The 13,913-nt window shown below is 36.7% G+C and overlaps 1 protein-coding gene across 2 annotated transcripts in view; it reads left to right on the top strand.

Moving 5' to 3' along the window:
- The window catches only part of LOC150087906 (ecotropic viral integration site 5 ortholog-like), a 293,698-nt gene that overhangs the window by 128,523 nt on the left and 151,262 nt on the right, over nt 1–13,913 (top strand). For both annotated transcript variants that reach the window (XM_090369261.1, XM_090369262.1), the window contains one exon: nt 11,482–11,781. In XM_090369261.1, the coding sequence (XP_090225387.1) occupies nt 11,482–11,781 (300 nt within the window). The remainder of the gene's footprint in view (nt 1–11,481; nt 11,782–13,913) is intronic.

The raw sequence follows: 13,913 nt of genomic DNA, 5'->3' as shown, positions 1-13,913 counted from the left end.
CATGAGCTGTCCTAGCAGCCTGTCTTCACTATCTCATATATAATGGGTGTATGTTACATCATGCATGCTTTGCTGAGATATATATTTTTTAATTCATATAAGCCAAGTGACAATGAAATCCAATAAGACAGATAAATTAAAATTAATAATGTAAATATTCATGCTACAATTCATTTAAATTTCTTTAGAAAAATTACAAAATTTAGACTTTCATGTGTTTTTTTAGCATCTTGCACAATAAAGTTTGCACTACAAATATGATAGTAGTAGAAAGATATGGTGAGAGAGAAAGACAGAAATAGAGATGTATTTATAAACAAAATTCTTTTGCCAGCACTCTGGAAAAAGCATTTCTTTTATAAATACATTTTATGTGATGTGTATTAATATGAGTTGGTGCAAAAACTTGAAACAAGAAAATAACAAGTATATTCTTTGCTGAAGAAAATATTTAAAAATTTCTTCATAGATACAGAATTAGAAGAATCTTCCAATATGAACCAGTTTTAATCAAAAGTTATAAGAATGATATCAACACAAAAGATTTCAAATAAAATAATTCAGTTGAAAGATACAAGGGCTGTTTGATAAAGAATGATTATAATTTTTTATGAACAACTGTACTGCTTGCTGTTTGTAGCTGAGCTGTGGAATTTAAGACCAAATCAAGGCTGCATCATGTAGCAACTGTGCAGTTGACTCGTGCGCACAGTGTGACCTTGCCAGTCAGTCAAGTTTATGCTTATTCAATTTTGCATATGTAACATGTAAGGAGCAGTATGTGCTCTCAAATTTTGTTTCTGTCACAATAAAATACCAGCTGAAGTTTATGAAATCTTAAGAGGTTTAGGTAAATCTACACTTCTATATAGAACAGCTCACAGGTGGTTTTAGAGTGTTTAAAGATGGATGTGATTCAAGCACAAAAATTTGGTGGTCCTGTGGCTTCAGCCACCACTGTCACCCTAGAAATCATAAATGCTGCTTCTGTAATCGTGAGAGAAGATCATTGTATAACAGTAAGGCAATTGGCAGAGATATTGAGAATAGGAAGCACACATGATATTCTCCATGACTATTTGCATATGACACATGTTTGTGCACACTGGTTTCCAAGACTACACACACTTGAGCAACAGCAATTTCTCATGGAGGTTTGTCAGGAGCTGCAATGGATGGCTACTAAAGATGGTGAAGTTCTGTACAAGGTGATAATGATGGATGAAACATGGCTTCATCATTTCAATCTAGAGAGTAAGCAACAAAACTCTGTTTTGAAGCCAATATCATCGCCAACACCAAAAAAAGCAATAGTTGTGGCATCAGCAGGAAAGGTTATGACCATTTTTTTTTTTTTTTTTTTTGATATTCAAGAAAGGGTTTACTAGAATGTTGTCATGTCATACGACTATTACAGGATTTATTACAGAACTGTACTGCACACTTTGTGGGATCACATTCTTCACAAATGGCCACAACTGCATGCAGGTGGATGAATGCTGCATCACAACAATGTGAGACCTCACATTGCTCATTGTTATCAAGTACTTCCCAGCATTAATGTCAAATGTATTCTTCATCCACCCAACATCCCTGGCCTTTCGCTGTGCAATTATTTTTTTTTTATTTCCAAAGTTAAAGAAGGAGTTGCAAGGAAAACATTTTCAGTCTTCAGAAAAAGTTATAAAGACATCGGAGGCAATTCTCAAATGCATGTCAAAAAATGGCTTCCACCATGTTTTTAAAGAATGGCAGAAATGTTGGATTGAGTGTATTTCATCGAATAGGGGAACTACTTTGAAAAGGACCGTTAAAATATGGATGATTAATAAAGGTATGTTGTGGAAAAAAAATTGATTTCTTTATTGAACATTCATCGTATATCATATATACATTTTTTATGAAATTTTTTAAATTCACCATTAGAATTTTTTAAATTTTATAATATAAAACAATATTATTTGTGTTTTTTCAAATGTAGAAATTCTTTTAAAAATATATACTTTATATGTTTATGCCCATTGGTAATACTTCTGGTGAACTACTTTTTATATTTTCAAATTTATTTGTTAAGCTGAACTTGCAATAAACTTTACTTTTAGCAAATATTGCTCAGAAAATGCTTAATTCCAACCAAGACATTAGGTTACTTTTTAAAAATAAAAAATGGCCTTAAATTTCATTATTTCATCCTTTCTGATTTCATTATTTAAAATACCTCCCTCCCCTCCCCTCCCCAAAAAAAAATCTGAGTTATTGTCCTTGTTCCAAGTATCATTCAAGGTGTACAACATATATCAGGCCCATCTAATAATGTCTAATTCTTTCTTAAATTTATCCAAACTACCCACTTTCATAACACCAGATGGTAGTTTGTTCCATCCATCATCATCAAATTTATTCAATCCATTTACAGCATTAAACACCTCATTCAGGTCTCCTTTCAAGCACCCAGTTTGCAAGTGCTGCAATTTCCAGAGCCAGAAAATATTGTGGTAAAAGTGCCCCTTTCAGTTCTTGACTAATCTGGTTGCTCTTCTCTGCAAACATTCCAAGAGATCCACATCTTGGAAAAATGTGATTTCCAGACCTCTATGATCTTGCCTAACTATTGCCTTATACCAGTGGTCACCAAACTTTTGGTCGCACACCCTTATTTCACTTAAAAGGACTAGCGTGCACCCCAGAATAAAAAATTAAATACATATAAGCGTAATATACAGTGAAACTTCTAACGGACACCTCTCTTTAATGGACATCTCTCTACAACGGGCATTTTCAAATTCCCCAACTCTCCTCTATTGATTTTAACGTGTTTTCAGCTTCTGTCTAGCGGACATTCTCTGTAACGGACGTGGACAGGCAATCTGCACTGTTTCATTTAGGTTAGCACTTAATTTGATCTCCCAATAACGGACAGCGGGCGAGCTCACGGCCCTTTTTCTAGGAACGTTTCTTCCACGTATTTTGCCTCAATTGTGTGTTTATTTTCTATTTCCGATTCTCTGAATTTTATCAAGGTTTACATCGCGGTTCTAAGCCCTTTTTCAAGAATTTTAAGGCACGTGTAAAACTTCTGATGAATTCGGTGTGTGCAGGGGGAGAATTTTGTCGGCCTTTCGTCTTTTGAGTTTCAGTTTTCAGTTTTGTTCAGTGTCGTGTGAAGTGCACAATGTCTTCTAGTAAACATTTAACTTTAAAAGATAAAGTTGAACTCTTTAATGCGTGTGATCGGCAAAAAAATAGTGTTCGCAATCTCACTGCAAAATTCAAAATCGGGAAGACGCAGGTAAGCGACATCCTAAAGAAAAAAAATGAACTGCTCAAACAATTTTGGCAACACGTAAATGATCAGGTTCAAAAATCATTCCCGAAAACTGTTGGACTTCAAAATTGACAATGTTACGTATGAGTGGTTTTGTTGTGCACGTGCTAAAAAAATTCCCATTAATGGGCCTATTATTAGGGAAAAGGCTTTGGAGGTTGCAAAATCTATGGGATTAAATGAGTTCAAAGCTTCTGTGGGATGGCTAGACAAGTTCAAAACTCGGCATAAAATTTCTTGGAAAACCGTGAGTGGTGAAGATGGATCTGTTGATACTGGGGTTGTAACAGAGTGGACCGTCAAATTGGAAGATTTATGTCGTGATTTTGAAGATAAGGATATTTACAACTGTGACGAAACAGGGTTGTTTTTTAAAGCTCTTCCTGAAAAAACGAGTCTAAAAAACGAAAAGTGCCAGGGCGGAAAAATTTCTAAGGAACGCTTGACTGTACTATTGTGTACAAATATGCTGGGAGACTTTGAACAACCTCTTGTTATAGGAAAACCACAAAATCCTCGTTTCAAGGGCATAAAGTTGAATCTTTTGAATGTTGACTGGAAGTCTAATAAAAAAAGCGTGAATGACACAAGATATCATGATCGAATGGATAAGTCACTTTAACCAAAACATGATTCGTCAAAACAGAAAAATTATTCTTTTCATGGATAATGCTGCATCTCACCCGCACATTGAATTCCAACATTCAAATCGTTTTTCTGCCACCAAACACATCTGCAGAGTGTCAGCCCTTGGATCAAGGGATAACAAAAAAATTTTAAACTTCACTACAGAAAACGTGTTTTAAGACATCTCATTGCAAACATGAATGATGTAACATGTGCGAGTGACCTTGCAAAGAAACTCAGCATCCTAGATGCAATTCAATGGATTTCCTCTACAGTAAACGCAATTAGAAAACAAACTGTTGTGAACTGTTTTGTAAAGTCTGGCTTCTCCAACGCAAAAATTGAAGTAGTGAACAGCAATGTGGAGCACCAAGAAGAACAAGAACTTCAACATCTATTGATAATGTATGATACTTCCACTACAAGTGACCCTGGCTACAAAGATATAGACTCGAACCTCACTGCAGAAGATGGTGCTCTAGATATCAATGACATTATCATCGATATTTTTCAAGAAGTTCCTCATGAGGATGAAGAAATGGAAGGAGATCATTCTGTCGAAGAACATATTAACGACGAACCACCAATGAAAATAGAAGAAGTGCTCATACAAATCAATCATTTAAAAATGTTTTTCGCCGCTGAAGAAGATACTGAAGGACTTTCGATGGTTTCTTCACTCCAAACAAATGTTGAAAACAAAATTATCAGCCGGAAGAAGGTGCAGAAGAAAATAAGTGATTACTGTATGTATTTTTCTTAAGATAAAGTCATAATATGCATAGCACAATTGTATGTATATTATTTACAAAAATATTGTGCAAAATCTGTATATAATTTAATTTAATTTTACATTAAACGTTTAACGATATTTCTTTATCTCTTGTGTATGTAATTGTATATTATTTACGAAAATGTTGTTCAAAATCTGTATATATTTTAATTTAATTTTACATTAAACGTTTAATGATTTTTCTTTCTTTCTTTTTTTTCTCCCTCGGACTTCTTGTTAGCGGACACTTCTCTCTAACGGACAACTTCTCGTTCTCCATGGCTGTCTGTTAAAGGGAAGTTTCACTGTGTGTATGTATGTGTATATATATATATATATATTTTTTTTTTTATAAATCATTTACATGGAAGGCATATCTAAAATCACATAAATTTAAAAAATCACAAATAAAAAAATACAAAACAAAATTAAATTGAAGTTCAAGTATAAAATGCATGTACTTGAATGTGCATGATCGCTGGCATGATCAAACAAAGCCACACATTGAAGTATTAAAAAAACATTTATTTATAATTTTTATTTTCAATCACATTTTGGAAAAACTAAAGTTTTCATAATTAATATATATGGATTTATTGCGGATCATCTCTTGCAACCCTAGGGGTCCGCGTACCCCACTTCGGAGATCACTGCCTTATACAATGGGATAATCGCCTCCTTCTCCCTCCTGAAAAAGTTATTGTGTATCATGTGACTGAATTGCATGAGCTGTCTAGTAGCAAGTCTGATTGCTCAGAGAACTTGGCATTGGACTGTTATGCTTTGGTATCTGTCCACCACCTAATTGGTATATCATTCAGATTGCTGCTGCTCATATGCAGTACCTTACATTTACCAATGTTAACCTCAGTTGCCACTTCTTAGCTCATCTGTCTATTTTTCTTGGTCCTGCTGCAGTAGTATGCCTTGTTCCCTGTCATTCACCTCCCCCCACCTCCAACCTTTGTATCACCTGCAAAGTTATATAATAAGCTTGACATGCCTTCATTAATAAATACTGTAAACAGTAATAAGGTCCAGCTCTGTGGGACTCTGATAATAACAATCCAAGAATTGCAGTGCCCAGTTATGTTTGTTTGTTTGTTATTTGGTTTTTAGGAACATTAGCAACTAAGGCCGTATTGCTCCGGGGATATGCGGTGGCATTCCCTGACCTTTCTGCATCCTCCGTATTTGGTGGTCACGGGCTCGAACCCCGGTCTAATCAAGAAGCTTGTGCTGCTCCTGCCCAGTTATAATACCCTCTGTCTTCTGCCACTCAACCATCCCGATTTCCTTAGCAGTAACTTGCCTCTAATGCCACATGCTCCATACAGCAGCCTTTCAGAAAGACTGCTGTACAAACTTGAAGCCTTCAAAACCCTTATCTTTGACAGTGGTTATATCTTTAAGTATATCCCACATCAGTATATTAACATCACAGCCAGCTAGTGGTTCCTTTATCAGGATATTCTTAATGCATGAAGAGTCGCTGCTTATAATCAAAGATTATTGCCTTCTCTTGTTGCTTCTCCAATGCTTTGCTGTAGAAAATAGTCATCTATTAAATCCATAAAGCAGAAACTTTATGCTTACTGTGTAAGTAACCAACTATTATAAAACATTTTGATTACCAACCCACTCCATCTGCCTTTCTCATTCATTATACTCATTAGTCATTTGGCTTATAGCAGACTCCTATTCTCATTTTAGTTTTCCCAGTGCTTATGTCCCACCTAACTGGCTTAACATTGTACTGGCCACGGACATAATCTGGGTGAATTGGCCTAGATTTTATGTGCTCCTTAACCAAGAATGTTACATGCATGTCTTGCATGTCCTTCCTATACACATTGTACTCACGATATTCAAATTCTGCATTGCTTATGTATGAGTGGTGCCATGTTTCTGATACCTCTACTGTATCGGCATTTGTTGACTTAACCAGTACTTGAAATTCAAGTACTGGTAAATCTGTTTACTATACTCCTCACATAATTGACCCCTCCAGAATGCTTTGTAATTTCCAACACCTTGCTTTTCAGGCTGTGGTATGCCTCAATAGAAGCAGTGCAAGAATCACTTTCACCTATACCTGCGGTTGCTGTTAATCTATTATTTGCTTGTTCCCCCTTTCTCCCTCCCAGGGTAGCAGGTTTCCAACTCACCTAACACTGCCTTGATTGGTTTTCAGCAAATAATCTCACATTCCTATTTACATGTATTTCATCCCTATAAAAAAACAGTCGCTACTTTTAATAAGCTCAGACCACACTGAGAAAAATTCTACCCTTTGCACTTCTCTCCAGGGTTGAACTGTTTGTTTCAAACAGTTAGCATTGCTATGTCAGGTTGCAGGATTACTTCAGAGGTGACAGCATGAAATAGGCATTAAAAATAAGTATAAATAAAATCATAACCAGGAAATTTTGTGATTGTTTTATTTCCAATAATTTGGTATAGAAACTTTAACAATTTTGTGTGTTCTGTCTTTAGTGGTATTCAGGTGACACCCAAGTCAGGTGGACCCAATTTCAGCAAAGTCGACAGTCTGTGACAGCCAAATCTTCTGCTTGCACCTTCATGATGGTGGGACTATTAGTAATTCTGGGTATAACTCCCATTTGCAAGCACACTGTGGGTGACCACCCAGGTGTGAACCAACATAAGCAGGGGTCGAGGTGTGCACCCACACTACACGTAGGAATGCTGCCACCCTGTGTACCAGGCAGTACTAGGTGGTAGATGACTCGTCAACCAGTGCAATACCACCACTTTGCTTATTAGCGGCTTGAAGTGGTGGAACTCATGTTTAGTCTCCAGAGCTAAGTTTCGGTCAACCCTCCCCCATCTCTTCCTCATGCAGTATGATTGATATCTTTTGAGGTAATGATTAACACCATGGTGAGATCCAAACTTCCTTACATTTCGAGGGTACAGCTCTAAAACAGTGTTCGCAGGCTGGCCACTAGTTGGTACACCGGACCGAACGTATTAGTAACTCTATAGGAGGCATCCGGATCAGCTAGTGTATAATCTTGCTGCTTCTACTCTGCCAGATAGTGATTGGAGGGAGTCCGAGTAGTGTGTATGCATGGGGGGGGGTCATTGTCGAAGCCACGTTATGTCAAGGATCTGGGTATATTCTTATCATGTGTATGCCATATCCAAAAATTCCATTACTTCATACAGCATGTCCCACCCCCACACACTTTTTCTTACTATTGAATACACTATGAATTGTCAAACTAATAGAGCAAACTTATCTGCAAAAAAGATCTAAACCTCCTAAACACTTCCTAATTCATTTCACAAATATACGTGGTCTCAATTCTAATCTCAACAATGTCCATTTCCACTTGCAGTCTGCCAAACCCCCACATACTTTTTCTGACAGAATCTCAGTTATCGGTTGAATCAACTACTGCTCATCTCAGATGCCCAAATTATTCGCTGTATGATTCCTTTCGCCTCAAAGGTGGTACTTGTGCACATGTCTGTTCTGATATTTCCTGTCAGAGACTTGGAAATTTGGAATCTCCTCTCTTTGATCTTCTCTGGCTTAAAATCTCTACCTCATTGTGTCAAATTCATCTGTTGTCTCTACCGTTCTCCCAACTCCACTAATCACTTGGAGCTATTTGACTTCCTCTCTTTGCAACTTGACTTTCTCCAGTCCAACTTTCCTAACAGTGAGGTAATTTTCCTTGGTGATTTTAATGTTCACAACTCCAGCTGGCTTCCGTTTCTAGTCACAGAGACCCAGCTGGTTGAGATGCTGAGGCTTTTGCAATTACTAATGACCTCGCACAAATTGTTCATTTACCTACCAGAATACTAGACAATCCTAACCATACAGCCAACAAGCTTGATCTTTTTCTCACAAACAATGCTTCTAAGTACACGGTCGAAGTGATGGTCCTTTAGGCACCTCATATCACAACTTGGTGATTGTCTCGTCCCCAGTGGAGCGTTTATCTTGTGGCTATTTCCCAACCTTGTGTTGGTGTGCATTACAAGAATGCACAACTTACAGCAAGTAATTCTTGGTTGGATTACTGTTTCAAAACTTCTGATGGCAACGTTTGCTCAGATCATGTCAGCAAAATTATTCTTTTAGGAATGGAATCCTTTATTCCACATTCCACCTTAAAATCTCATCCATTATCTAAACCTTGGTTTTCCAATAAATGTGCTAAGGCTATTCAAGAGAAGAACGTTGCATATTGTAGTCGGCTTGTTTTCAATTCTTCAGTTTCATTTTCTGCCTACACCAGAGCTCATAACAATTGTAAAGCAGTTATTAATCAGCCCAAACTAGATTTTGAACAGGCTAAGAGTAGAAAACTTGCTTCTTGTCCTAATTGTAACCGGGCATTCTGGTCTCTTGCCAAAGCAATTGGCCGCAACTTTTGCCCATCTCTGCTCCCACCTCTGTCAAAACCAGATGGCTCTATTGTCACTTCAGCCAAGGATAAAGCTGACCAGCCAGCATCCCATTTTTCTACCAATTCATGTATTAATGAACTTGGTAAAATGCCTCTCACCATTCCTGACATGCTCCATTCAGTGCCTCCTGTGGTCTTCTGCCAAAAGGATGTCGGACGGATTTTGACTAATATCGATGCTAAGAATGCTCCAGGTCCTGATAGTATTTCTTCACTTTTTCTCAAAACCTGCACTCCTGAACTTACTCTTGTTCTTTGCCCCTTTTTTTCAATTTCTTATTCCAAAGGTGTTTTTTCCTTCTGCGTGGAAATTTGCTCTTATCCAGCCAGTTCCTAAAAAGGGTGACAAATCCCTCCCATCCACTTATTGTCCTATTGCAATTACTTCTACTCTTTCTAAATTAATGGAGAAATCAATTAACCACCAACTCTTAAGCTATCTAGAAACCATCCGTCTGATCAGCGATTGCCAGAATGGATTCTGTCAGTGTTGATCCACTGGTGATATTCTGGCTTATATTACCCATCTATGGACAAATTTAATGGAAAAGTTCAGTGAAACACAAGCAGTTCTTGTTATCTCAAAGGCTTTCAATCATGTTTGGGCCGACCGGGCTAGCCGGGTGGGTAAAGTGCCTGCCTGGCAACCCAAAGGTTGCGGGTTCGAATCCCGCTTTGAGCTTGGATCAAAGTACTACAAAAACCTTGGGAGTTGCATTATGGCCACAGAAGCCGATGCGCCAACAACTACCAGAAAAAGAAGAAAAAAAAAAAAAAAAACACAATCATGTTTGACATAAAAGTCTTTTAAACAAGCTTCCATCTTATGGTTTGTCCACCTTTTTTTGCAGTTGGTTATCCAGTTTTTTCTCTGACTGCTCACTGAGGGTGATGGTAGGTGGCTTTCTGTCTTCTAATTTCTCCACTAATGCTGGTTTCCCCCAAGGTTCAGTTCTTTCTCCCACTCTTTTCCTTTTGTATATTAATGACCTTCCACTGACTGGAAATCCTATCCATAGTTTTGCCGATGATAGCACATTGCATTCCACTTTCCATTTTGAGAAACCTTGCCCTGCTCAATCAGCTTCAACTTCTCGAATATCCTCTACCAATTCCTTAAATGCCGATCTCCAGGTAATTTTCCAGTGGGGCAAAGACAACTTAGTTGATTTCAATCTTGCAAAAAGGATTCTTCTGCTCCTATATTTATCTTTGATGACACTCCAGTTTCTAGGCAAGATGATATATCTTTTTTGGGGATTACCCTGTCTTCTAATCTCTCTTGGCACAAGCACATTACAAATATTGCTTCCTCTGCATCTGAAAAACTTGGTTTTCTTTTTTTCTCTCAGTGTTACTTTTCTTCGAAACAGCTGTTCACTCTGTACAAATCGTAAATCCACCCTACCACGGAATATTGTTCCCACATCTGGGGCGATGCCTCCAAAACCTCTTTCAGGTTTCTAGATTCCATTCAGAAGAGGGCAGTTAGGTTAATTAATGACTCATCTCTAACAGAGTCTCTCCACTCTGTATCTCATAGACATACTGTTTCTGCTGCATGCCCTTTCTACAGATACTTTCACAGGTACTGTTCTTCTGAATTAGCTTCTATAACTCCTGCTCTCTCTTTAAAACAGTCAGAATGCGTGCCACCACTAGCCAACATCCATTTACTGTCCAACTTCAAATTCACAGAACCAACTTTTCATCTTCCTTGTTTATTCATTCAACTGCCACTTTCTAACAAACTTCCTTTATACTTATTTCCTGAAAATTACAGTCTAGTCTACAGAAGTTCAAGTCTAATGTCAACAAATATCTTCGTTCTTCTTAATTTCCATCGCATACATGGTACTAAGTAATATAGGTTCTAATATGTCATGTTTGGGGTTTTCATAAAAAAAAAAAAAAAAAAATACACCATTATGAAGATGCATTAATTTATTTATTGCGGGTGTAGTTAGGTTTGACATCTACGAGTCATAAACAATAATTATAAGTGAAGCTGATAATTATTCTGTTTAACTGATGAAATTATTTTAGAATTTTTTTTTGGGGTTTTTTTTTTTTTGTCAGAAGTATATCCAAAACAATTGCACAACTGTGTAATTTTAAAATTTTTAAATACTAGTATGTATTCTGCTTTTTGGAATAAGAATTCTGAATTTATATGAGTCTTTATGATGTATTGCTGTGCTGTTATTTTATATTCTGAATTGTGTATAATTTTCTATGTTTTTTTTATTTTGTAATGTTTCTTATTGTTACACATTTATCATTATTTTTTTATTTAAATTTCATTCCAGGATATGGTGCGTAAAGGAATTCCTCACCATTTTCGTAGCATATTGTGGCAGCTGCTGTGCAGTGCTCAGCACTGTTCTGCAAGGGAGCAGTATACAGATTATCTGAAAAGTACTTCACCTTGTGAAAAAGTGATTTTAAGAGACATTGCCCGTACTTATCCAGAGCATGAGTTTTTTCGTGAAAAAGATGGTCCAGGACAAGAGAGTTTGTTTAATGTTATTAAAGCTTATTCCTTACATGACAGAGAAGTTGGTTATTGTCAGGGTAGTGCATTTATTGTTGGTTTACTTTTATTGCAGGTAAGTGTTTAAGTTTTGGTTATAATTGGATAAAAATGAAGTTAAATTTTTCATAATATTTCTGATAGTTGAATATTTATTCAGGTTCCAGTTATACAGTATAACACTAATGTTTATAATGTTACACATATGCGGCACCTCCGTAGCCAGGTGGGCAGGAGCACACGCTTCTTGATTAGACCGGGGTTCGAATCTGTGACCACCAAATACGGAGAATGCGGAAAGGTCAGGGAATGACCACCGCATATCCCGGAGCAATATGGCTAATTCTTAGTTGCTAATGCTCCTAAAAAAAAAAAAAATCCAAATAACAAATAGTTACACATATGCTTTCCAAGAACTAGCACTGACATTTTTAATCGTAATGAAATGAGAATTGAATTCTAATACAAATTTTGCGGAAATCTAGTTAGTTAAATAAAAAATGAAATAGATGACAAACCCATCTCTTAAACAAGTTGGCTATGTTCATGGACTTATTGTGGGATCCTATCATCGTGCTGCTCCTGCCAAGGAAGGTGGTGGTTGGGAGTAGTGAGAGAGAGAGAGAGTCCATTTCGAACTAAGCTAAGGCAAAAATTCGACTGCCCTTTCAAACGTTTGGCTGAAAAGTTCTGTTACTAGACAACTTTTTTTGCATTGCTTGGAAGTGCGAATGCATCATCCCCCACCCATTTCCACTCCACATTAAATTGAACCTGACTATCTCACAGCAGATCATCCACAAATGTAATCAACTTCTTATTCAGTAATTGAATCCATTTGGTGTGAGCTTGTAACCTATGCTAAAGTTTTTCATTAAAAAAGTAGGATAAGAACACAATTCTGCATTTAAGTGCTACAAATTGATTTATTCATTTAAAATATTCATTAAATTTACAGAAAGTATTTACATCTTATGGCAACTGGTTTGATACTTTCATCAGCAGTTAGAATAACTAAAATATCTCTGAGTGCAGTTAATACTACTTAATTATAACCGAAAGCTACTTTCCTCCTCTTGTAGGTTAATATTACATGATTGTTTTTTGTAAATAAACATGTAATATTAACAGTGATCTTAAAATGTACTATACAGTCGCACCTTGGTTAACGTTACCTCTGATAACCAAGCTTCGATATAACGAAGTCCACAATTTCAAGCCCCGTTTAACATTAAAAAAAAAATTCCAATTTAAGGCCAACGCCCGACAATCATCTGATTGGTGACTGACGCCGACTCATTACGTACTCCCGAGCTGTGGGTGTGTCTGTTATAACAGGTTTGCACGTCATTCGCCTAATTTAGTCGTTGTTTACACTTCACCGGTGTGTTTCAGTGTGGTGCATTGCAACGATCCATATCTGTCAGTTTTCTTGGTATGCCAGATTGTGATTTTTAACTGTCCTCCATTTCCTTTACATGATTGACGTTGTTTCAGTGTGGCACATTGCAATAATTGATGTAGGTTCTTTGATAGCATTACATAACGTAGATTTTGTAAATTTTAATAGAAATATTTTTGTTTTAGTTAAAATGTCAGAATCAAAGAAAAGAAAAGCAATTTCTTTGGGAACTAAACTAAATATCATACGATGTGTTGAAAGCGGCGAAAGAAAATCAGATGTGGCACATTCTTTAGGATTACCGCAATCAACTTTAGCAACCATACCAAGTCAATCAGAAAAAATAAAACAGTCTGCTCAGAATTGTACAGATGTTACAGCGGCAAAATTAACTCGCTTAAGGAATCTAATTTTAGAAAAAAAATGGAGAAAATGTTAAGTTTGTGGATAGATGATATGTCACGTCATATGCCTTTAAGTCAAATGGTGATTCAAGAAAAAGCATTATTTTTGTTTAATCATCTGAAATCTAAACAAACTGAAGAAATTATGTAAACTTTTGGGGCTTCTCGTGGTTGGTTCGAGAAATTTAAAAAACGGGTCAGGATTCATAGTGTAAAATTAACAGGAGAAGTTGCAAATAAGTTTCCAGAAAAACTAAAGGAAATAATTGAACGTGAAAATTTTCCACCAAATTTGGCGTTCAATGTTGACAAAAGCAGTTTGTTCTGGAAACGGCTACCAACAAAAAAGCTTCATTTCTATTGAAGAAAAATTAGCTGCTGGGTTCAAAGCAGCCAAAGACA

Source organism: Mastigoproctus giganteus, chromosome 3, assembly GCF_048544385.1.
Source record: "Mastigoproctus giganteus isolate SK-2022 chromosome 3, ASM4854438v1, whole genome shotgun sequence".
Taxonomy (NCBI): Eukaryota; Metazoa; Arthropoda; class Arachnida; order Uropygi; family Thelyphonidae; genus Mastigoproctus; species Mastigoproctus giganteus.
The sequence above is the reverse complement of the archived record's forward strand: the minus strand, read 5'-3'. Positions and strand labels throughout refer to the sequence as shown.